Source organism: Culex pipiens, chromosome 3, assembly GCF_016801865.2.
Source record: "Culex pipiens pallens isolate TS chromosome 3, TS_CPP_V2, whole genome shotgun sequence".
Taxonomy (NCBI): Eukaryota; Metazoa; Arthropoda; class Insecta; order Diptera; family Culicidae; genus Culex; species Culex pipiens.
In genome coordinates this window covers 127,786,093-127,811,571 of record NC_068939.1, presented here as the reverse complement: position 1 = coordinate 127,811,571, position 25,479 = coordinate 127,786,093, and the positions used below count along the sequence as shown (strand labels likewise).

Here is a 25,479-nt window from a genome sequence, read left to right as displayed (position 1 = left end):
CCCAAATAAAGACTTACTTAATAGAAATGATCAGCCGTTTCTAATAACTGAATCACCGAAAGATTAAATAAACGGAGTAACTTTTTTTTTAATGATAGCTCATTCTGACCCGCACTTTGGAAATGCAGTCAAAACACTGATTAGGTACATAAAACAGTTTTATGTTATATTTTAATCAACCTAGCACATACACATTGAATCGAACTTACCAAAGCATAAATCCTCTCGAATCAATTCATTGTGTTGTAAGTTTTTCTAAGTTTTACAGGCCCTTTTATTTAGGCGTCTATATCCCTCCTCCCGCACCCTGCTTACCTTACCTCTTCCCGCACTCTGCTTACCTTAATACAATAAGGCCTTATAATTCGAAAATATTTATACATTCAACTGTATGTCTCCAAAATGATTTGACACTTGCGAATCCAACCTATTATTCAAAAACATGGTTGATATATGGTCATATATCATAAAATGTGTTCACAAAGTGATATTTCCACAGCCCTGCTGCGCCTTAAGTAAAAAATCCATCTAGAATTGAAAAAAAAAACAACTTTCTCAAAAACGTTAAATGATTAACGATACGTCCAAAATGAGCGCTCCGTGAGCGCAAGATGAGCGCGAGCGCGAGCGTGGAGCAAACGTGAGCTGAAAAAATCGGAGCAAACGTGAGCGCGGGCAAACGCGAGCTAGCTCGCGCAGCGCTCCTCCTCACGAATGAGCGAAAAGTGAGCGCTCACGAGCGGGTGAGGGCGTGAGGAACGCAACACTGGGTATAGTTCCCCTATGATAGCCTTTTTGTATTCCAAAACTGTATGGAGATTTTGGTCATAGAAGAAGAACACCAAGTTTCATCCCAAAAAAACAACAATTATTTAAAAAAAATCTCATTCTTGTGCGATTTTCTCATTTACAAAGTTTTAAAAAATGATTGTTTTTTAAAAGGCAACACTACTAAACGAATTTTTACTGTCACGTGTTACGGCTCAAATTACCGCAGATTTCCGTGTTCTAGAACATACCCAAATTTTGTTTAATTTTATGTTAGTTTGCGCTATGATTCGTGAAAAAATAAGTATTTTTTTTAGTGTTTTTTTCCAATTCTTTACATCAGATCCCAATAAAAAAATCTCCAATTCTCATCACTTTTGCCGTTTTCCGCTATTAAATCAACATTTTCAGATGTATCAACAATGGAGAGTTACTTGCTCACTTTTATTTGAGCTTTTTATTACTTTGGAACAGTCAAAAACACTTGATAAAAGCTGTAATTCATGATCAAAGTGCTGATAGGCCGATAATAGAAATAGGCTGAAAAAGGGTATAGTTCCCCTACTTGTATTGGAATGACAGCCAAATTTTAAATTATGGGCAAAATTCTTGACGCGGATCGCAAAAAAAATAATTAGAAAACATCTCAAACTGATCCCTTACCTGATCCTGTCGGTAGTAATCCGGCTGCCCGGGCCCTTGCGGCGGCGTTCCCGGGTAACCTCCCTGGGCGCCCGCCGTCGGCGGTTGTCCTCCGGGCGGGCCTCCGGCCGCGGGTGGTCCCTGACCGGCTACGCCGGGCGGACCCGCTCCCGGTGGTCCCGTCTGTCCCGACGGACCTGCACCCTGCTGACCTGGGGCTGGTGGTGGCTGCTGTTGCTGCTGCTGCTGCTGCTGCTGCTGGTAGGGTCGTTGCTGGGGCGGTGGCGGATAGGGGCCACTTCCGTAGCCTCGGTACGGGTCGCCGCCGGCTCCGGGCGGTGCCGATCCCGGTGCGGGTGGCGTTGATCGTCTGTAATTGTAAGAGTCGATTTAGAGTTGATTCTTACCAGAGAGTGAAAAGGGACTTACCCTTCACCGGATTCCGGCGGTCCGTAGGGCGGATACATGGGTCTACTGCTGGGCGGGTACTGTCCTTGCTGGCCCGGCGGATACTGCCCAGGGGCGCCTCCCGGACCGTACTGATCCGGAGCACCGTACTGGTAGGATCCCGGCTGTCCCTGGTAGGGCGCACCTGAAGAAGTAAGATATTCAGATTAGAACAATCCACGAACCTCCCGGAAGTCTGACACCCAAAAAAAGAAATAAACACAAAAAAAGAAAATGAAGAAAATGATTGGTGCTAAAAGAAAAGTACCTTGTGGCCCTCGCGATGCCGGCGGATAGGGAGCACCCTGCTGATACGGTGGCCGCTGGGGACCGACGGGATCATCGAAGGGATTGCTCACCGCAATGTTATCTCCGGTGGTCGGTGGTGCCGAGCCTGGGAGTTTCCCGAGGGGTTTAGTTTTTTTGTGTGCGATGTTTGTTTTGGTGGTGGTGGTGCGACGTGGGACGTTAGTCAGATGTGAGGAGGACGGGCAATATATGATAGCGAGAAAGAGACAAAACCGGGAGAAACAGAGAAAAAAACAATGGGATTAGTCAATGGTTGGAATTTGTGTGTTTGTGGGAGGAACGCGATCATGTGCTTTGGATTATTTGTGACAATTAATGATGGTGGGATGATCCGGGTGTAATTATTAGTAGAATGCTTTTTCTTGCATCTGACATATTCAAAAGATTGTGGAATCGTTATTAGACGATCTTCGATCAAAGATATAGAAATGATAGCTAACGATAACATTGTTGAGAATCACTGACAGCATTAATAGTGCACTTATCTAACGAGGCTCTGCCAAGTTGAATAAATAAAACTAGTGCTGAAAAAATCAAGTTTTGCAACGAGTTACATACAACGGAAAATATCCTTTGAATTAGATTCCTTCTGCAACTCCAAAATCGTATCAAAAAGTTTCACTTTACAATACAAATACTGAAAAGTTATCTTTTAATGCACATTTCAGTACTGTTAAATTTGGCGTTAAAAAGAAGGCAATTCCACCATTTATTACTTTGAAATAGTCAAAAACAATTGTAATTCATGATCAAAGTTCTTATTAGCCGATAATAGAAATAGGCCTAGAAGGGGTATATTTTCTCTGCTTGAATTTATCACATTTCAGTCGAGTCGATCATGTATGTTTAGAAACCTTTCGATATCAAATACCCTAATTTTTTATTTGAAAAAAAAAAATCATTTTAAATCATTTAATGTTTTGATCAGATCTCATTTCACAAATGAAGAAAGTTATTCGATATACAGTATGTAAAAAAAGTATTTACACCCCTTGGGCACTATGCACATTTTGTGATGAAACATGTAAAAAATTTAAAGTTTGACAGGAACCTAGTACTACGTTTTGTTCAGAAACTCATGCCAAACATTTTGCTTCAAAAAGCTCATGAATAGATGATTTCTATAAATAGTTATATAACAAATACTATTACGAAAATAAAAAAGGTGCAAAAAAAGTTTGTACACCTTTCGAAAAATTAACATAAATAATGTTATTTGTTGACAAATCACCATAAATCCAGTCTCCCAACTCCAAATAGGCATCCTTGACTGATTAAAAAAATAATTTGGATTGAATATAAAGTTTACTAACTACTTAGTATAAAAGTTTATATAACTCTGGAAATTCTATATAAAACTTATCTAAACTTAATTTTGCAAACTTTTAATTCAACTAAATGTCAATATATTACCATAGAATTGCTAAATAAACATTTTGGAGTGGGTATAACACCGTTTTGGGGGTATTTGTATCGATAGAATAGATTTTTAGTTGGAATTTCGTACCAACCCGGAATTACGTCGTAGGAAAATCCGCCGGCATCCGAACCGGTCCACGATTCACAAGTCAACCTATAAAGAATCGGAAAGGACATAAAATTTCCGATCTTTTGATACCCATACATCTAGGTTTTCTTTAAAACCTACGTTTTTAAATACCTGGGCAAAAAGTAAGTTTGATCCACGAGAACAAAAATTACGAAATTCCATACATTTTTGGCAGGTTGCTCAAACGAAACCATAACAACGTTTTTGCTTAGGTATTTAAAAACGTGGGTTTTATAGAAAACCTGGATGTATGGGTATCAAAAGATCGGAAATTTTATGCCCTTTCTGATGCCACATAGGTTGACTTGTGAATTGTGGACCGGTTCGGATGCCGGCGGATTTTCCGACGACGTAATTCCGGGTTGGTACGAAATTCCAACGAAAAATCTATTCTATCGATACAAATACCCCCAAAACGGTGTTATACCCACTCCAAAATGTTTATTTAGCAATTCTATGGTAATATATTGACATTTAGTTGAATTAAAAGTTTGCAAAATTAAGTTTAGATAAGTTTTATATAGAATTTCCAGAGTTATATAAACTTTTATACTAAGTAGTTAGTAAACTTTATATTCAATCCAAATTATTTTTTTAATCAGTCAAGGATGCCTATTTGGAGTTGGGAGACTGGATTTATGGTGATTTGTCAACAAATAACATTATTTATGTTAATTTTTCGAAAGGTGTACAAACTTTTTTTGCACCTTTTTTATTTTCGTAATAGTATTTGTTATATAACTATTTATAGAAATCATCTATTCATGAGCTTTTTGTAGCAAAATGTTTGGCATGAGTTTCTGAACAAAACGTAGTACTAGGTTCCTGTCAAACTTTAAATTTCTTACATGTTTCATCACAAAATGTGCATAGTGCCCAAGGGGTGTAAATACTTTTTTTACATACTGTATTATTTTACCACTTATCCAAATTTGAATATAATTTCAAAATAATGATCGCCTTTTAATTGATATTTATTTCTAAAAGATGAATAAAGATAAATTCATAATCGACGAAAGTTTTTCAATTATGTTAAACTTTTGAAATAGCTTTTATAAATTGTTTGATCGAACATTTGTGATTTCAATTGGAAAATTAGACATTTATAGATAATTTTCATAGCTGACAAAAAAAATTAATTGCTTTTTTCCTATTTTTTTTTTAAATCAATTTTCAAACTATTTTTGATCGATCGTAATTCACAATCGAAAAAAGTTAAATTGAAAACATTTTTATGGATTAGTAAAATTTTAATGGAATCGAAAAAATATGTTCGTTTTAATCAATATATTTTTTAAATTTTATAGATATTTTTTGATCGAATTTTGAGTGTAGTCGACAAAAGTACACTTTTTTTTTACATTTTTCTGATCGATTAATCAATCTGAATTTGATTATATTTTTGTTACTTAACTTTTACTTAATTCTATTCGATAAATTTTGATGCATTCCTAACTCTAAAGCAGTGATTCTCAACCTTTATTGGTCCATTCCCCCCTTGGCTGAATTTTAAGAACTACATTCCCCCCTTTAGTATCTAACTAATTGGTATTATTGCACAATCGTCATATTTTTAACATTTACGTTTGCACAAAGAATAAATTTGACACAACATTAATTTTTGTCTTCGCTAGCAATCATAAAATTGAATAATCTTTTTTATGAATGATCTTGTATGTAGCAAATGTAAACACTCACAGTTTTATATTTTATCAATCACAGACAGACATTTTATGTCAAATAACTTGTACAAAACATATTATTCGAAACTCGATTATTTTTCAAAGTAATAGAATTTTGCTCAAAAAGATGCAAAACCTCCCAGAAATTATTGTAAATAATGTTCTCAAAAAATCGTATCAACGCGAAACCTAGCAAATATATTTTTTCAATAGCTGCCCATTTTTAAAAGAATTTTAATGTTGTTAAGTTATTTGATCATGATCGAAACAAAAAAACACATCAAGAAAGTTGTTATATATTTTTCTTTTAAAGCGGCTCATTTTGAAAAAAAAAACCAAAATATCTTGACTTAATTTAAAAGAAAAAGTACAGCTCAGTTTTGAAAACTAAAACAAAAAATATTTATCTTCTGCTCATGATTCAAATAATGTGAAAATTCACAGAAATTGAATGAAATAAACCCATTTTTCAAAAAGTTTTCATGTTTAAGAGAATGCAAAGACTAATAAATCTTATAAAGAAGACGTCAAAAAAAGCTGGAAAATCTATATATATATATATAAAAAATTTTATTCCAAATCTAAGGAAATAAAAATTGCTACTGTTTCTTATCAATGGAATTCACATGCATTCAGATATATTGTGTGCTGTAAAGGTTCAAAAAGTACTGATAAAGATTTGTCTTTTTTTACAAAAACGCATTGGATTTTTATTCCATCATCATTCATTTGGTCAAATTTGAAAACAAATAAAAATTTCAAACAATCTCTTTATTCCGCTCTGCCTTATTTCAATTAATAATTTATTATTTTTCAGCTTGTTATGAAGGTAATTTACTATTTAAAATAATTCTGTCGATTATATTCATTATATTACAATTTATTATATATTTTTACACAACTTTCACAACAATAATGCAAAAATAAACCGTTGCGTATGGTACGGTATGTCCACCCACCCCTCTTCCCCTGTAGATTTTGTGGAATGTGATCCGTTCACAGAATCCTCTCTGCGGTAAACACAACGCAGTAGGGCTGGCCGCTTTAATTTTTGTAATGCATTTTCGGGTGTTCTCGCTTCTCGGATGTACTGCAATTATTAATAATGACAAGAAAAATGCTTGGGGCGTAATCTAATCACAAGACTTCCCAGCATGCTTTCATCAGACTGGCTGCGTTTGTTTTAGATTAGATTAACAAAAATTTGAAAACAATTGAAATATTATGATCGACTTTTGGCCATATTAGATTTTTTAATCGAAGAATTTCGAATGCAGTCGAAAGAAATGCACTTTTAAATATATTTTCCAATTTGATAAATTTTGATCGTTACTCTAAACCGATCAAAGTTTTTATTTTCTATCGAGTTGAAGAACTTTTAATGAAATTGTGAAAAAAAAACTTCTCAATTTCTTCTCAGAGTTGTGATACCAATTGGAAAATAATTATTGACATTTTGCGATATTTTTCAAAAATGGATACAACAAAATTGATTTAAAAATTTTCATTGAATTCGCAAAACTTTTTTTTTCATAATTTCGCTGCCGGTCGGAAAATGAGAAATTGTACTGAGAAAAATATGCTTTGTGAAAAATAATGTCACTAATTGCTTTAAAATAACATTTATTAAACATTATCTGTGATTTTTTTTTTACCATTACCAAACTTATCGACTATAGATCACTCCCGATTGCAGTTTTTCGTGACCGTACGTCACGAAAAGCTAGGCAATCTCACCGCTCTTTTTCAATTGGGTTTGATTCATGCAAAAAGAAGCGGCTCAAGAGTGATAGCCCAAGGTTTAAAATCAGGATCTTGACACAAAATCGTTTTTTTTTTTTTTTTTCATAGCTTATTTTTATTAGGTCCTTTTAGGTGCTGTGACCAGGTTAGGACCGAGGATCAGAAGTAGAACAAAAATAATAAAAAAAATAATAAAAAAAATCGTCTTAGATGATCATTTTCTCGTGCCATGTGTCAGCAAGTGTGCGATCACATCGATCTGTTCCTCGGGTGTCTTGCACTGCCTCAAGCGAACTCTGTACTCTCGGTAAATGGACCACAGCTCCGACTCGCTGTACAGCTTCGGTTCGCCTTGATCCTCCTTCGGGGTTGCACCGGCGCCGGCGCCAGTATTATCTGAACTTCTTCCTGCGGGACGAGGATGCTTTTCTTCCGTCCCAACGGACGGCACCGCTCCAGGTAGCGGAGGAAAATCCGCCGCGGTGAACGTGGCTCCTGCCGGAGTCTGCTTGTCCTTCTTCCATGCTGGCGGCTTCGGCGTGGACGCCTGCTGCCTCGACTGGATGAACTGCGTACGTTTGGGACAGCTGCGGTCCAGACCCTCGTGGGATCCAGAGCAGTTGACACACTTCTTGGCTTCCGTTTCTTCTGCTTTGCACTTTTCCGTGCTGTGGGCTCCCCCACAGCTGCTGCACCTGGGCTTGAGATGGCAGTTACTGGTTCCGTGACCGAACTGCAAGCAGTTCTTGCACTGGGTCACGTGCGGTTCTTTGTTCCGGTAGGCCACCCACCGGACGACGACTGGTCCCACTTTCTTTACCTTGCTACTCAACTCCTTCAGACTGGTGTGACCCTTGGGGAAGAGCACGATGAAAGGCGTCTCATCGATGGCGGGAAGCTGCTGCTTCCGCCTGATGGCGTGTACTGCCAAGACGTCCAGCTGATGTTCCGTCTTGAGCAGCTCCTTGACGTAATCCGGTTCCGCGTTCGGGAGACCTCGCATTACTACCCGGTGTGGTCTCGCACTGCGCTTTCCGTGCGTGTAGAACTGCACCTTGTTCTTCTTCAGGTGGGCTTGCACCGTGTCGAAGTCGTCGCTCGAGAAGCACGTAATTTTGGTGCCGTACCGCGTCAGTTTGTGTTCCGGCTGGACATCACATGTCGACATCACCTTCGCAAGGCGGGCGAAGCTCGTTTCTTTCACCACCAGCGGCGGCTGCTTCTTCTCCCCGGCCGACTTGCCGGGTGCTGGAACCACGGGGGTGGTTTTTTCTGCTGCTGGGTTCGCATTGTTGTTGTTGTTGCTCTTCTCCGCTAGCGGGCTGAACTTGTTGTTGCTGAGCAGTTTCTCCACTTCCTGGCCATCGCCGACGTTGATCTCCTCGTTAGCCTTCCTGCGCCGAACCTTGATCACGGGACGAAATTCGCCCCCGTCCTCTCCTCCTCCTTCGGAGTCTTCCACCTCCATGCCCGTCGCCGCCTGCTTTTTGGGTTGGAACCCGTCCGGTTTCTCCCACACACTTTTCTTCATGGCCGCGTTCCAGTAGAACGGCCTTCCATCCTCGGTTCTATGCTCCGTCCACTCACTCTCCGCCGTCGCGGCCGCCGCCATGGCCGTCGGCGAAAGTTAAAAAAAAACACCGTCAAAAACGCGCTCAAAGGACACACGTCTGACACAAAATCGTTACAAGAGGTCACAATCGAAATTTGATTCTTGGTTAGATTTCCTCAAATAAAGATTGTTCGTAGCTTTTGTCCGATTTGCAAATTCCAAATTTCACCCTCGGGGATTAGTGAGTGTTAGTTAGTACTAATATAGAGAGATACGCTTAAACCTAGTGAAATGTACATGTACAAAATGAGAGAAACCCCAACAATTTTCTTGTAACCCTACCTGGATGAGGAGATTGCGTTCCGCTCTGCTGCGACGGTGGCCGCTGCTGTCCCACCACCGAAGGTGGCTGCTGTCCGGGCGTTGGCGGTCCCCCCGGCGTCTGACCCGCCGGCGCATTCGGCGGATAGTCCCCGGGACCGCCCGCACCTCCTGCTCCTGCCGGACCACCCGGCGGATAGCCTGCACCGCCCGGGTAGGCACCGTAGCCGTCCATCGAGGCGCTACTGCTGCCCGGGGCCGGGAACGAGTCCTGCGAGTTGGAGGAACCTACGCGGGAGAGGGGGGAAGACAGCGGATTAATCCGGGGGTCGTCCATCGGAGACGTCGTCGTCGTTGACCTACCCGGAGAGGGAACCGAAGCGGTTTTCGCCGACTTCTTCTTGGAGCCCGCTTCGACCTGGGCGATGATCGGGCCCGGATCGATGCCACCCCGGTCAAACTTGCACTCGAACGGCAGCAGGTTCTTGGTGTAGTGCTTTCGCAGCGTGTACGCCGCACTGCTGCTGGCGCCGATTCCGAGCATGCCGGCAATGTCCTTCCACGTTTTGCTCTTGGTAACCTTTAGGGAGTTAGCGTGCGGGCGGGAAGGAAGACACAAGAGTTGTACAATATCTGTTCCAGCGTGAACCCAATCGATGCGGCGGCGTCGCGTTCCGCGGACCACAGACTTCCGGCACAGAGAGAGGCTCCGGATAGTCTGGATACACTTTCGCACGCGCGCACTCGCATCTCAATGCCTGACAACATGCAAATCAGCCCCAAATACGGAAGAGACCCATCACCTCTTGTTAGTACGATTAGTCCAGGTTTCGTAAGCAAACTCACCTTACACACCTCAAGAAAACCGCCCCGCTCCTGCACCAACACGTACAGCTTGTACAGATCCAGCGGCGTCTTGGAGATGGTCGGACAGGCCGTGATCGGCGTGCGTCGCTCCTCCATAAACGCGAGCAGCTTGTCCAGCCAGGGCCTCCGCTCCGGCTTGTCGTCCATGTCGTACAGCTTGTTCAGGCTGTCGGATTTCTGTGGAAGAGAGAGTGAGGCGGACAAAGGTTAGACAGGGTCTTCACAAGATGTGCAAATTATGTTAGGAAAAATCAAAACACACTGTAATTAGGGAGAAAGCCACAACCTAAATGCAAATCTAAAAACACACCATAAATTAGTATTGATTTGTTGAACGCTTTCAAAAAGCAATGAAGAAAATCTAAAAAAACCATGCATGGTACGTTCGGAAAAGCCTTCGTATTTTTCGAGGGCGTACTATCTTGACGCATTCCTGAACAAATTTTTATGGCTAGTGTCAAGAAAGCACAGATTATGGTAGCTTAGCATAGATTAATTTCACTGTCATACCTTTCAAAGTTTAGTTTTAAGTTAACCAAAAGAACATATTTTATCTAACCTATAAAAATTACATGGTTGCCAGAATAACAAACTTAATGGCTCTGGGAAGATTTTGTAGAAAAGTTCAGTTAGACATTAACATCAACAGACATCTGTAAAGTTCCATTTCTGTATCGATATAGGGTTCCCAGATTATTCAGTAATCAAGATTTGCCAAAAAAGTTTTCCAAATACCTAGCCAACAGACAGAAAGAAAGTGATAATGAACCAAATTTACGATATCCAGCTATAAAATCATTTTAAAAAATCACTTAGGTAACGATATCACAGAACAGTGTTGTCAGATAATCTGATATTAGGATGTATTGAAAATGTTGAAATGTTCGCATAACTTTGTTCGCGAATTTTTTACTGCTGTTGATTTTATATACACTCTTTATAAAATATTTGAAATGTATTTATCTTGTTAAGGGGTTACACACATGTAATTCGGAAAAAATATCAGAGATTGCTTTGAGCACACACTTATACTTTTTTTTAAATCTATTTTCAGGGCATTAAAGTATACATTTTCATCTATTACCAAAACAAATTTGAAGACATTTGGTTGCATCATTCCCGAGATATAGCTATTTGAAGTTTCTAAAAACGGGTGCCACGATATCTCAACACTGCTTAGACCAAATCGGCTCAAAAATTTGGTGAAGGCTCAATCGTCAGTTTTTGATTTTTGTAATTTTTCAAAAAACGAAATTCGAAAATCGGGCTTCGTCATGTATACGGGTCATGTATATAAAATGCTCTTTGGTCCCGAAACCTTGAAATCGGCAAAATAAATTTTCATTCGACCTTTTCAAATATTCAGCTAGTTTTTTCGGACCCCAACAAATAGGATTTTTGATTAACTCTAAAACACTAAAGGTTCTGAAATTTATTACTTTCCGAAACAAGGGTTGAAAAGTTGAATTTTTCAGCACTTAAACGAATGCTTTACTGAACTTTTCAGCACTGTCATTTTTAGTGATGATAAGTAAGCCAAGCCACAGGAATAATACATATTTTGAAAATGGAATTGCAAAAATAAAATTATTCTTATTTTAAGGAGAGGGAAACATCAAATTCAAATTCGAGCATTTTTAATGTATCAAGTGCCAACTAAACTAAACTAGGATTAAACAGATTTTGACTAAACAATGATCAGACGGGAATAACATCTTAACAACATGATAAAGTTACTGGAAATAACAACAAAATAAATAATTTGGATATTTATTGTAACAACAAATGGATAAAAATTTTGTTATTGATTTGTTATTAAATACAATATCAAAGCTAGAAATTTTATTATTTTTTCTTGGTCTTTTTAACAACTATGCCGACCACCATAGTAACTAAATTTTGTATTGATATTTTCACCGCCTACTCGGGATAATTATAGGATAATATTGGAGTGCAGAGACTCAAAATGAATTATACTTAAGCAGTTAAGTTCATTATAAAACAACACCATCTTGACATTTAAATGTAGTCCAAATGTAGCTAAAACTGGCATACTTTTATTAGCGCTTTTAATTTTTTGGCAATGAGAAAATTATTTTGGTTAAAATAACCAAAAATCTCTGTTGAAGCTCTGTTGAAAAAATATCACAAAATTCAACAATTTAAACCAAACACAATTAATTTTCATCAAACGTGTAGATTGTGGAGTTCTAAGATAAATAAAAGCTTTCAACAGGGAGTCTTTCAAACTTAATGATATATTTTTACATGATGCTTTTACAAATATTTTTAAAAGTATTCATTTCCCCTTAAGGGGTTACATACATGTAGAAAATCAAAAATTTCATATTTCAGAAAATTTTATAAATCCACTTAAAAGGTGATTTTCAATCACTCCTGAAAGTTTCATGAAGATATTTCATGATTAAACTGAGTAAGAGACGATTTACGTTCAAAATTTTGCCATGCGCAAAGCGAACTGTCGAACTTTGTAAGCGTTTTTCTTTGAACACCGAGTTGATTTACGGGTGCCACGATATCTCGAGATGGGATGGACGAAATTGGCTGAAATTTGAGATGAAGACTTGCAAGACATATCCCGTGTGCATGACGAAGTCCGATTTTGAAATATTGCTTTTTAAAAAAATACAAAAATCAAAAACTGACGATTTTTTATAAGAAAAACATAAAAATATTTTTATCTTTTCTTCAAACAAATTTTTTAAAAATCGGGCTTCGTCATGCACACAGGACCGGTTTAACGAGGCTTCACCAAAATTTTGAACCGATTTGGTCAAAGCAGTGTGGAGATATCGTGGCACCCGTTTTTTGAAACTGCTAACTTCAAATAGCTATATCTCGGCAATGGTGCATCCAAATGTCTTCAAATTTATTTCGTTGATAGATGAAAATGTACAGTTTAATGCCCTTAAAACAGATTTAAAAAAAAGTTTAAGTGTGTGCCCAAACCAACCACTTACATTTTTGTCGATTTACATGTATGTAACCCCTTAAAATTGACCCGAAAAATAAGGGGGCAAACAAATATTTATTTATTTTTTCAAAAAACTTCCAAAATTCAATGAAAATGCAAGTTCAAGCAGCTGCAAAATGCATTTCTCTGCGTTTCAAATAATTTTTAGCATGTTTGAGTTTATTTAAAAAATCTCTTGATTTTTGAAAATTTTCTGTGTACAGTACCGCAAAAACTTTTTTTTTCGCTTAAATTTTTGTTTTCGTCAATTCTTACATTTTTTTAAAACTAATGATTGCAAAAAAAAACTGAACTAGTGTAAAATGCATTTGAAACACTTTTTTTCATTCAAATGTTGAGACCATGGCTTGTTATTTAAATTTTCATATATATTTTTTTATTTTATTGCCCTCCTCCCCCCCCTCTGGCAGAGCCGAGGGACAAAAACTTTTTTAAATATTTGCATCGGTCTAAGTAAATTCAATCAGGCATTAGATGCTGTTTGCGTCAGTACTTCGTTCGGTTATGGCTTCTTCTTCCTATTAAAAATTTTATTCAGTAACAAATTAGTTAATAAGTCGCTTAATTGAAAGAAAATCAACAAATGTGATGGAAAAAACACCAAATCCTTAACCCGTTAAGCATGCTTTGCCTCATATCAAGGCTTTCTGAATAGATTAGAACTAGTAAAAAACATAGCCAAAGATATCAGTAATGTTAGCGGGAACGTGATAAATGTGTTTTCGATTGTTTAAAACTTTGTTCATTATTTATGGTTAAAATGCTCATAAGACTATGTTTAGAATGACCGTACTATTACTATGTTGAAACCCATGAATCTAACACTCAATTAAAAATTCTAACCTCCAGCAAACTACCAATACCAAACCGGGAAAAACCAAGTTAAAATTATTGCAAAGAATAAGCAATCAGCTATTACAAAAACAAGGGTAAAAATCACACCGCAAACCAAAGGAAACCCCAATTTTGTTAGCAAAAAAAACAACACCAAAAAAAGGAAACGAAAATTACAGTTTTAACGATATTAACCTTAGTCGATCTAAAAGGAGTCTCCGCGGGAGGAACGTGGCTGTTAAATACCTGTTGGGGAAAGAGAAAGAACAAGAACAAGCAAGAAAGATCCGATTTAGTGCCATTCTTACTTTTTTCGGCTGGGAATTTTTGAAGTTATATAAAATTCTGGAACAAACAAAAGTTTTGAAATTGATTTGATCATCGCCAATTTGAGACAGGGGGTGGGATTTAGCAGCAATTTTGCCGTGCCAATTAGAAATCAATAAAACATTTAAAAGAAATTAAGTTAAACCCTCCGCTCCAAAGGGTTGTAACGCGGATCCTTTTTTTGTTTTGAATGCAACTCAAGCGTTTAAAAGAGAGAAGAGTGTAACTACATGTCTACTAGCACTGGCAACGGCCGGCGGGGCTGGCCGGCGCGTCATCAGCAGCGTCGTCTGGCGAGGATCGACGTTTGAATAGGGTGGCATGGCCGGTAGTAGATTGCTGTTGGCGTTGGCGTTTGCGCTGTTGGCGTTATAAGAGGAGTACGAGTACCAGTACGCGGCCACTAGGGCGGCAGCGGCCGCGGCCGAAGCCGAAGCTGCGGCGGCCACCGACGACGTCGACGACGAGGACGACGCCGTCGGCGGCGGAAGCATCTTCGGTGACGGCCGCGACGACGACGACGACGACGTTCCGACGCCCAGGTGGGACCGGGATCGTCTGCTGGTGCTGTTGTAAACGGCCAGTTGCGATGATCCGCCTCCGGTTGAAGATCCTGACCTTGTCGGGGGCAGTAGTCTGGTGGCGGCGCACGTTACTATACTCACTGGACTAGCTGGCGTCCGGGGCCAGGATGTGGGCGAGTTCATCTCGAAGTCTTCGTGCTGGTTGTGCGGTCCGGGCGACGCCGTCGTCGGGGTGTTGGCCAGGTGACTTTGGTTGTACAGGTCGCCGCCGCCTTTGCGCGACTTGGGCGTCGAGCACTGCGGGTCTTCGCCGGAAGCTACGAGGGGGAGAGGGAGAGAATGAGGGGGAAAAACAATTAGTTAGTTTTAAAGATATTTTTTCTCTTTAGTTCAGAAACTATATGTAAAGCAAAGAATTTTATATATTTTATTATTTTTTTTTTTATATTTCAGTTGAAACTTGTTTGTTCATTACAGCCACTAGATTTCATTGTACATTTTTGAGCACTTCTGGACAATTTTAGAGCTTAACAAGAACATTTTTATTTGAAAAAAAAAATGTTGCTCAATTCTATAAAAAGTTAGCAAAAAACGACAAAAAGTACATTTTCAAAACAAGATAAAATTAGTTAGACAAAAAAGATCTCTTTAGAATTCTCAGAATGTGTATGTGTAAGATGCTTCCTAGAACAAGGTCCAAACCCCTTTTTTCATCGTTTGCTGAAATGCTCATTTTTTTCGGAATCACCCTTATTTATATCACAAAAATGGTTCGAATAACTTCTCTTATGAAGATAGAGTTTTTCACTCTTCAACAAACTTTCTTAAAAGCGCTGTCTCGTCATTCCGTGGAGATAAAAATAGTTAAATACCCTAAAACTTTAACCACCCTAATGTGTTCACCATACCAAAAGATGCCCCTCTATCAACACCGATATTTTTAACAGAAGAGGTCAAAACTCTAAATCCAAACCTGTGGCCGCAATCAATTTTGTCACGCTAGATATCAGTTTCGGACCATCATTGTGCATTGGTTAAGGGGTTACATACATGTAGAAAATCAAAAATTTAATATTTCAGAAAATTTAATAAATCCACTTAAAAAATGATTTTCAATCACTCCTGAAAGTTTCATGAATATATTTCATGATTAAACTGAGTAAGAGACAATTTACGTTCAAAATTTTGCCATGCGCAAAGCGAACTGTCAAACTTTGTGAGCGTTTTTCTCTGAACACAGTGATTTACGGGTGCCACGATATCTCGAGATGGGATGGACCAAATTGGCTGAAATTTGATATGTCAACATTTGTCAGCTCACTCACTGTTTGTACAAAAGTTTACAGTCAATCTCACTAAATATCTCTTTTATTCACTCTAATTCAGCGATCAAAACAAACTAGTGGCGAACACACCAGAATCTAAACAATGATGACTATCGTCAGAATGCTGAAACCCAACTTGTAAATTTAAGCAAAAAGAGTTCTTGATTGATCAGGATTAGTCCATCTCAAAAACACGAGCAAAATTCGTGAACCAAGGAATGATATTCACAAGTTCATGAATTTAATTCACGAAAGCGTGAACATTATACACAAAATCATGAAAAGCGAGATTTACGAATTCAAAATTACATGTTTAAGGATTGCTAGGGGCAAATTTGGAATCATGATTAATGATTAAATTATGAAATCATGCACGATGTTATTCAAGGAGACATGAATAAAAAGTTTTTAAAACAAAAATCTGCCAAAAATTTAAATTCATTATTGACGTCATGAAAGAATTATCAGAACTTTGTAAATGTGATTCCAGGGCAGACGGTAATAACAAAATTCATGCCATTTCAATAACAAATAAAAGAAATTGTTATGGAATCTTCTTGAAAAATCCATTTTTGCATAGGGGTTTAATGACACTTTATGTTATCATAACAAAATTTGTTATTGGTCTGATATTGGTTGAAAGCCAAAACAACTTTGGATAACATTTTTTGTTATGGAAGAATTCCTCCAACTTTTATTGGGATGATCGGTTTAGTTGTTAAAAAAAAAACTAAAAATAATAGCAAATATTTGTTCGAAGAATAACTAAAAATGTTATAAATCTGTTGTTACAATAACAATCCAGATACAAAAAAAAAATACAAATCTTGTTATTGGCCTAGTATTTCCAAATATCAAAAAATGTTTTTTTTCCAAGTTATTTTTGTCTGCTCGGGATTCATGAAATCATAAATAATTCACTAAAATCATTAAACAAGAATTACTAATACCCTTAAAGTCGAGATCTACAAACTGACATGGCGGGCGCCGTTGGTGGCCAATGACTGTTAAATATGCGCAACTGATCTAGGTTTAGCATCCATGGGTGGTCTTTCATGCTCATGCTCATAATTGAGAATCAATAATAACTTATAATTTGAATCTGACCATTGGAAATCAGTTAAATTTTGTGAGTTTGGTGTCGAAATTAAGTCATGCTTAAACCGTAAAGACCCTAGACCCAAAAACTGGGAAACCTTTTATTTTTATCCAATTTCGCTTTCTGACCAGTTTGAGACACAGAGCTACTGCCGGTCATGTAGAACCGATACCGAATGTTCCGAATACCTGTTTTGGAGGTTCTGTGAGTCATAATTTAGTCATAAAACTGATTGAAACATTACTATAATAATTCTATTAAAAAAGCCAAAAGCCACCCTCAGTAAGGCCACACCGGATGTTCCGGATAACGGTTCCCATGATGCCATTTCCAGAACTACTCAAATTGGTCAAACGACACATCAATTATCGTGGAAATAGTTAGTTTTTTACTTTACAACATGTTTCTCGTGTCCTCGGCAAGATCCTGTTAAAATATGGCCTTTCCGGATGTTCCGGGTACCGGTTCTCATGGGACCATTCCCAAGAACCACTCAAAATGGTCAAGCGACATATCAAACTTCGTGGAATCAGCCAGATAATCACTTTACAACTATTTTCAATTATCTTCTTCAAGTTGGTCAAAATATGGCCACCCTGGATGTTCCGGACACCGGTTCCAATATCGCGGTTTATTTTTATTCTTAAAATAACTGAAAATGGACACGGGCCACACAAATGATCTTGAAATTACACAGTAAAAAAATGTTTAAATTTAGAAGCTGTAATTTCGGAAGGTTAAATATTACCTCTTCTATGATGTAATTTAACCTCAATTTAGACTGAAAAAGTGACATTACAGCAGAAAAGTAGTAAAATTACACAATTTTTCTGACATAAAAAATGTACCCCTTCCCAGATTTAATATTACCATGATTTTTTTAATGCGTGGATGGGTTTCTTCTATATAAAACATCTCAAAAGTTCTCTAAAAGGTCCATTAGAAGTATGGCCTATGCCGTTGTTCCGGATATCGGTTCCCATGCGGCCATTGCTTGGAATCACTCAAAATGGTCAAGCGAGACATTAAACATCCAGATATTTACTCTACAACAACGATAAGATCCTGTCAAAATATGGTTACTCCAGATGAGTTGCTATTTCAAATTCCATACAAATTTCAATTGCTTGACGCTAGATTCTTAAATCAGCAAGATATCAAACGTTTCGATCACTCACCTACTGAGGTATTGGATATGGTACTCTGCTGACTGACTTCGTCGAGAGGAGCGCCATCAGGTCCCGTTGTAACGAGTGAGGTAACTGGATGTGGCAACCCGCCGCCGCCGCCCGGCCCGGACGAGCTGATGCCGTTGTCCTGCTGGCCGAGCATGCCGGGCGGGCCCGATTCCGGATGGGGCGGTTGCTGCGGCTGCTGTTGCTGCTGCTGCTGTGGTGGTAGCCCGTCCGGATGACTGTTGGGACCGGGGTGGCCCGGGGGCTGGTTGGGAGGAGTGCCGGAGGGTGGACCCATGCTGGTCGGTCCCATCGGTGGGCCCATGTGGTGGGGTGGACCCATCGGGGGATGCATACCGGGCCCGTTGCCGTAGCCCTGGGGTGGCGGTGGCGTTGGACTGGGCGCTCCGCCGTAGCCGCCCTTGTGTTGTAGATGCTGCTTAAGGTAGTTGAGGGGCCGCGGGGATCCGCTTTGCGGTGGTCCTCCGGGTGGTGGTCCCTGCTGGGACTGTGTTTGGTTCGGCTGCTGGGGCGAGGGTGGCATACCCTTGCCCGGTTGGCCGGGTTGTTGCTGCTGGTGGTTGTTGACGTGGCCTTGGGGAGGTCCCCAGCCCTGCTGGTACGGCTGGTGGGGAGGATATTGGGAGTGTGGCGGCGGTCCACCGACGTGGTTTGGCATACGATGGCCGGGGTAACCGCCCGGACCACCGGCTACACTGTTCGGCGGCGGACCCGGGGGCGGAGGTTGCCCGGGTTGGCCTCCGGGACCGCCCGGTGAGGGTCCGTACGCGCCCGGATATTGCGGCCGGGGCGAGTAACTGCCCTGCGAATGTGGTGAATACTGCTGCGATTGAGGATTGTGTGGCGGATATGGTGACATCTGCTGCGGTCCGGGCATTCCAGCGCCCGGCCCGCCGGGACTTGGTCCCATCTTGTAGCCACCGTGCATGTGCGGCGGATGCGGCGGTTGCGTCTGATAACCTTGAGCTGCCATGCCGCCCTGTTGCTGTTGCTGCTGCTGTGGCGGCGGTAGTGGACCCTGGGGACCACCGGAAGGAGGACGATTCGGGGACGCAACTCTCGAATGATCCGGCGGCTGCTGCTGCTGTTGCGATTGATTACCGTGGCCTAGATTACTATTACTACTACCTAATTGATTCGGTGCTTGCTGCTGCTGCTGCTGTTGCTGATTTGGAACTTGGGAGTGACTACTGGAGGGGCGCGGCGGCATCGGTAAACTTTGCTGACCTGTTGAAAGTGAAAAGAAAGAAGCAAAAAAAAAACGAAAGTGAGCATGACACATCGGTAGGGTTAGTGAAATTTCACGATTTCGCGGACAGCGTGAAATCCGCGAAATTTGGCTTTTTCCGCGAAATCCCGTGAAATTTTATGTTTGTGTGAAAATGTAACGATTTTTCATAAAATAACTTATCAAACTCAAAAAGGAATAAAATAATGTCATGAACTACTGTAGAATTAAGCGAGTGAATACCCTGGTTTTATTACTAATGTAAGGTTAATGATTTTGGACTATGGCTTGTTATATGTTATGGACGGTTTCGTAGACGGCGTGAAATTCGTGAAATTTATCAATTTTCTCGAATCATTGAATGCAAATATGGGCAAAATAAAAATAAAAAATAGAAATATTGAAATAACAAGCCATAGTTTCAACATTTGCATGGAAAAAGGATTTTAAAATGCATTTTACACTAGTTCAGTAGTTTTGCAATCATTAGTTTTTAAAAAATGTAAGATCTGACGAAAACAAAAATTTTAGCAAAAAAAACATTTTGCGATACAAACATCGAAAATTTTCAAAAATTCGAATGATTTTTAAACCAACCCAAAAATTCTTAAAATGATCCCAAACATTCTAAAAATGGAATAAAAAACGCAGGGGAATGAATTTTAAATTTATTTCAGCTGATCCATTGAAATGTTTAAGTTTTTCGAAAAAATATTTTTTTTGTCCCCTGATTTTTCGGGCCAGCTTCGAAGGGATGGGGAGGGGGGGGAGACAAAAACTTTTAATAAAATTTGTACTAGCCTAACAACTTAATAAATATTTCACCCAAAAAGAAAAGAAATTTTATTAGTTTTCAATTAAAAAGCTTGATTATATATGTGTGTCAAGTTGATATGAACCATTTGAAGAAATGTTGAGATTTTTTAGTTTTTTAGAAACTAGCAAAATTTAGTAATATTTTCATTCGCTGTATTAAAAATTTTAGTGCTATTTTATTTGAAAGGTATAGTTTTGAAAGAAATAAAAAAAAATCAAGCTTTGTTTTATTCAAAATAAAATTAAGAGTATTTTTTTATTTTTGGAATCATATTTTAAAAACATAAAATATTTTGGGCCTGTTAAATTTTAACGATATTTGTTTATTTGGGTAGATGATTCCCTTGAAAGTTAAAAAATACTCCTTTTTTGTTTTCTCTTCTCATTTAGAATCAAAATTTCGATTTTGTTAAAAATTATATTATTTTTTCAAAATGTTTATAAATTTAGTTTTTGAAAAATGAGCTAAAACCCTTAAAAAATGTGTTAAAAAAATGTTAAATGTTAAATGACGCAGAAAATTCAATTTATTTTACTCATTGAAATTCAATAAAATGTAAAATGATATAACAGAAGCAAATTAGCGAATCATTTGAGCTTTGTTAGTCGAATATTAAAAGAGCAGTTCAGTAAATGAGAATACGCGTGCCCTATATTTTGTTTCATAATAATCAGGAGGATTTTTTTTTAATTGGAAGAATATTTTTGTCGCATTCAAATTTAGTAAATTTTTTTTACATAATAATACATAATGGAGCATTAAAAGTAGTTTCTGTGATTTAAACATAGGATTTTCAGAGTTATTTTAACATTTTTCAAGTTCCGTGAAATTTGCGTGAAATTTGGTGTTTTGAAATTGAGGTCCCCGTGAAATTTGCAATTTTCGAGCGTGAAAAATCACTAAGCCTACACATCGGTAATCTTGAAGACGGCGGTGGGAAGCCTCCCTAGGACGTGCCGGCCGCCGTGGCAGACACAACAGAGCCGAACGCGATAGATATAGGTCAATGTCACGGAAACCAACTCTCTGTGTGGGGTGTGTGTGTGCATACACACATACACTGCGCCACCGCCACCGCCGGCAAGTAGCATATACAAAACTTTGCACTGAGAAAAAGGGCGCGGGGAGGTGGTTGGTGGTGGTGGCAAGGGCTATTCATAAAATAAACATAAAAAATCCCAAACCCCCTTCCCCCTTCGAAAGCCGGGTGGGCACCCTTTGGTCGTGGCGCGGTGGCCACGTGGTGTGTGTGTGTATGTGCATGCTCTTCTCACGACGCCGGAGACGCCGTCGACATTATTTCATGAATGGAAAACGAGAGCTTCTTCTTTGCTTCTGGTTTGAGAGGTATTCAAGCCGGTGGCGTTGTTGTTGTTGCTGATGTTGCTGGTTTGATGCCCTCCAACGACGACGACGAAGTCTTGCACTCAAAATACAAATCCCCTCTTTCCACTTTCCTGTCCCACTTGCCCACACTTTTCCCACAGATGATTTGCTCCTTTTAAAAGCTCCTTTCAGCAAGGTTTTGATACTACTTCTTGGTTTTCCCTCCATTCGTGCTTTGCGGATGTTTCTGGTGCAGTTTCGAAAGACTTGCGGTAATCGCTTCGCTGCAAGCCCCAGAAGACTCCTTACTTGACTGTTCAATAGACGTATCCAGTTTGAAATGGCCGCTAGGTGGCCAATGGTGTTAGAAATGACAGCTTCCATGTATTTGAATATGGGAGCTCAGGAAAACTAAATTTTTAAGCAATAAAATTATTATTTATGATAAAAGTATTGATTGATTAGGTGCACAAAATGTGTCTAGAATATTATTAAAATAAAAACTGTTCGAAAAATTTGCAATTGAGATAAGTACACCATTCGATTCAGCAGGAATTTTGGGCACCAAAAATATATAGTTTTCATATGTTAAGTATTTTATTTTAGAAGAAAATTAACAACAAGTATGAAAATCGAGACATTTAGTATGGGAGCTGTCAAATCTCTCACCATCAAAAAGCAGCGTTGAGCTTTCGCTGGATTTGTCTATTGGAATTGCTCAAAATTTCGTAGAACAACCTCCGAAAATTTGAGGGCAATTGTTTGGATTAACCCTCTACCGCCCAAATTTTCTTTCAAAAGTTTTTATTTTTCCCGTGTTCAGGAGGGAATTTGATCAACTTTTGTTCTATGAAAAACTTCACTTGTCTTGATGTATGTTTTTCTTGTTTTATTTTTAGTATTTTAATTTGCATTTATCTTGATTATTTTATCTTAGTTTTTTGTATCCTATCATTACATTTTGCCTATCTAATTTTTTCAAGTTTTTACAGCACTTTTTCAATTTTGTGTTTGTTTTTCACATTTTCTTCTCTAGAATGGCACCATTATCATTTAAATTGTAAACTGGGACACTACAAAAATTACTGCATACTTCTTTTTACCTAAAATATACGAAATTATAGTAGAACACACAGCCAAAGCTGACCCAAAGTCACAAAAAAACAAGTCAAACATCCAACCCTAATATTTTCTAAAATTATAAGAGTTCTTCTTTCCAATGCTTTTTAAATATCATCTGCCAACCTTGTCATGAGACTTTTTGGCGTAAAAAATGATACAAACTATAATTTCTTATAATTTCACTAGCGGCCAACGGGTTTTGGATTAGAAGCACACACATAAGTAGGGCTAGGGATTTTTCATGGCAAAAAAACAAAATTACGCGGCATGCCAATGTCAATTTTTATGTACAATGGTAAAAACACGATTAAAAACAATTTCTGATCACTTTTTTTTTTCATTTTAATGCAAAAATAAAAAAAATAATAAAATTACAAGGCAACATTTTTTCGATGTATCAACTGAGGTCCGCTTGGAACGAGCTGTCAGATAGGATCTTTTCTGTCAAAAAGAGCCACGAAGACAATTTTTGAAAATTGCTTAAAATTTAATTTTAAAACCTTTGCGATCGTGCAAAAAGTTATTGTGCTCAGAAAAGTAAGCTTTATCGCTGTGAACAGTAATATCGCAAATTCAAGCTTGATTTTAGGACCCAATGACAAATCATTGAGATTTCACGGCAATTTCACGGTACTCTGAAAACTGCTCAAAATAAACGTAAAATTGTATTCTTTTAGCAAAATTATTAACAGAAAAGTGTCTTAAAAGTTAGCAGTAGTTCTAGATACAAAATTATTTATTTGAAAAAAGGAATATTACATCAATCTTGGGAAATTTTGAAGAATTTCTGTCAGTTGAATTCTAGAATGTTTTTATTGGGTCTTACAAACAAATGTAAACATTGAGTGTATCCGGCTTACTCCAATGAACATTGGCATATGGTGTGAAAGGTATACACTCAATGTTAACATTTGTTTATAGGACCTAATAAAACAAAGTCAAGTACTTATGATTCAGCTGTTTTAATTTTATTAATTTGCTTAAATACCTCCAAAACGAAGCACGTCATGAACATCTAATTCATCAAAACTAGAATCATTAAAATAAGTGTAATAAAGTTTATTTTGCTTTCCTTAATTTCAGCAATAGAAACGGTTTTTTAGTAATCCAATAAAGTTCAGGCAAAACTCCATTAAAAACTGTTTTTATATTTATTGATAAAGTTCATGAAAAAATATAAAACATTGCAAAATGGTTAACAAATATGATTTCACTATATATTATTTTACTAATCAATTGAATTTAAATGCAATTTGTTCATCGTTGTTTAATATCATTGATTAATTAAAATAAATTTAAAAAATAAAAAAAGCTATTTTTGCGTTTTCTTTCAAAAAAAAACAGTATGGCCCATAAAAAAATGCGACATGTACATATTTTCACAGAAAATTGGTTCCGTTCTAAATGTATTTGACAAACTGATTTTTTTATGTATCATGGTGTTAGTTTAATATGTTTTGAAGATATTTTCATGACAGTTTTTTGCAGTTCGCCAAAACTGGGTATTGGCGGGCTACAATAACGGATGTATTTTTGGTACAAAATTTACCTTAATTTCATATTTTATATCTTAAAAAAGGAACAGTTTAAAATATCCAACCCTGTGCCAAAAGCATCGTTAGAAGTCCCTCTTAAATACGCCCAATCGAAAAAGTTTATAAATTTTGATAAAATTCGTCATTTTACAGAAACATGTACACATGCTACATGCATCATAAATAGTCAAAACATTCCCGATTTCTACCTAATAACAATGTCGCATTTTTTTATGGGCCATACTGTATGTTCTTTTAAAATCTTTTTGGAATTTTGCGGAGTAAAGAGATTATCTGCATTTTGTTGAATATTCCAATGAACAATATCTTCAAAAAATAGTTGTAGATCTGATATGAAATACTTTTTTATTTGTAAGCTGCAAGCTAAAAATCTTTTAAAACGTTTGTATAAAAAAAAAATAAAGTTAGAATGCACTGAGAAGCGATTTATCAATTTATTATTTCAAATTTCGCGGCATTTTTCGGTATTTCCCAAATTTTACGACTAGGGGCGAATTTCACGGATTACACGGCTTCCGTGAAATCGCGAAAAATCACTAGCCCTACACATAAGTCAGACATATCGTGACCAAAAAAGGATGAAGCAGTGATAAAATGTATTTGGTAATGTAAGAGGCAATAATCAATCATATTATATTAAATTTGATTGGTTCAAACTTGCTAGAAAATTGTAGAAGAAAATAAAAATAAAAAACCAAAATTGTTCATTTACCAAAGTCTAAGAAAATTTGCTTGGTCATTGTAATGAAGCTTGTATAACTGCTCTTGAACTTCAAACAAATGGAGTATGCCCACTATAGACGATTGTATTATAGTATCGCACACCCAGATCACTACCGGGAATTCCACGGTCAACGATATGCGCTGTGAAAGTGCATCAACCATCAACCGATCTTCCATTCCGACAACAAACCTGCATGACTGTGTGTGTGTGTGTGCATGTTTCAACTCTCGAAAAGTGCGTCCACCGCGTCCCGGAATTGGAAGAATCCCCCACGAGGTGGACGGGGGGAGTAGAGCAAGGGGAAACGGCGAGAGACAGAGATAACGACCGTCCCTGAAAGTGCGCGCGGGGTAGACCTCCCCCCAACCTCCTCCTCCAACCCCACCCCGTATCATTCCCCGGAACCGTTAACCGTCTAGCAACCGTCTGCTCGCTGTCTCTCCGGGCCAAATGACGAGACCAGACGAAACGAGACTTTGCCCCCCTTCAAACATCCGCCGCCGAGGACCACCACCACCACGTGCGT

At 38.3% G+C, this 25,479-nt stretch overlaps 1 protein-coding gene across 9 annotated transcripts in view; it reads right to left on the bottom strand.

The window, feature by feature from the left end:
* The window catches only part of LOC120427517 (trithorax group protein osa), a 265,609-nt gene that overhangs the window by 11,411 nt on the left and 228,719 nt on the right, over positions 1–25,479 (bottom strand). For 4 of the 9 annotated variants that reach the window (XM_052711245.1, XM_052711251.1, XM_052711246.1 and 1 more), the window contains 9 exons: positions 18,163–19,407; positions 14,702–14,877; positions 13,905–13,955; positions 9,860–10,057; positions 9,377–9,593; positions 9,035–9,301; positions 2,126–2,251; positions 1,840–2,002; positions 1,432–1,780 (listed from right to left, as the gene is read on the bottom strand). In XM_052711245.1, the coding sequence (XP_052567205.1) occupies positions 1,432–1,780; positions 1,840–2,002; positions 2,126–2,251; positions 9,035–9,301; positions 9,377–9,593; positions 9,860–10,057; positions 13,905–13,955; positions 14,702–14,877; positions 18,163–19,407 (2,792 nt within the window). The remainder of the gene's footprint in view (positions 1–1,431; positions 1,781–1,839; positions 2,003–2,125; positions 2,252–9,034; positions 9,302–9,376; positions 9,594–9,859; positions 10,058–13,904; positions 13,956–14,701; positions 14,878–18,162; positions 19,408–25,479) is intronic. The other 5 variants (XM_052711247.1, XM_052711248.1, XM_052711250.1 and 2 more) reach the window with 5 other exon arrangements.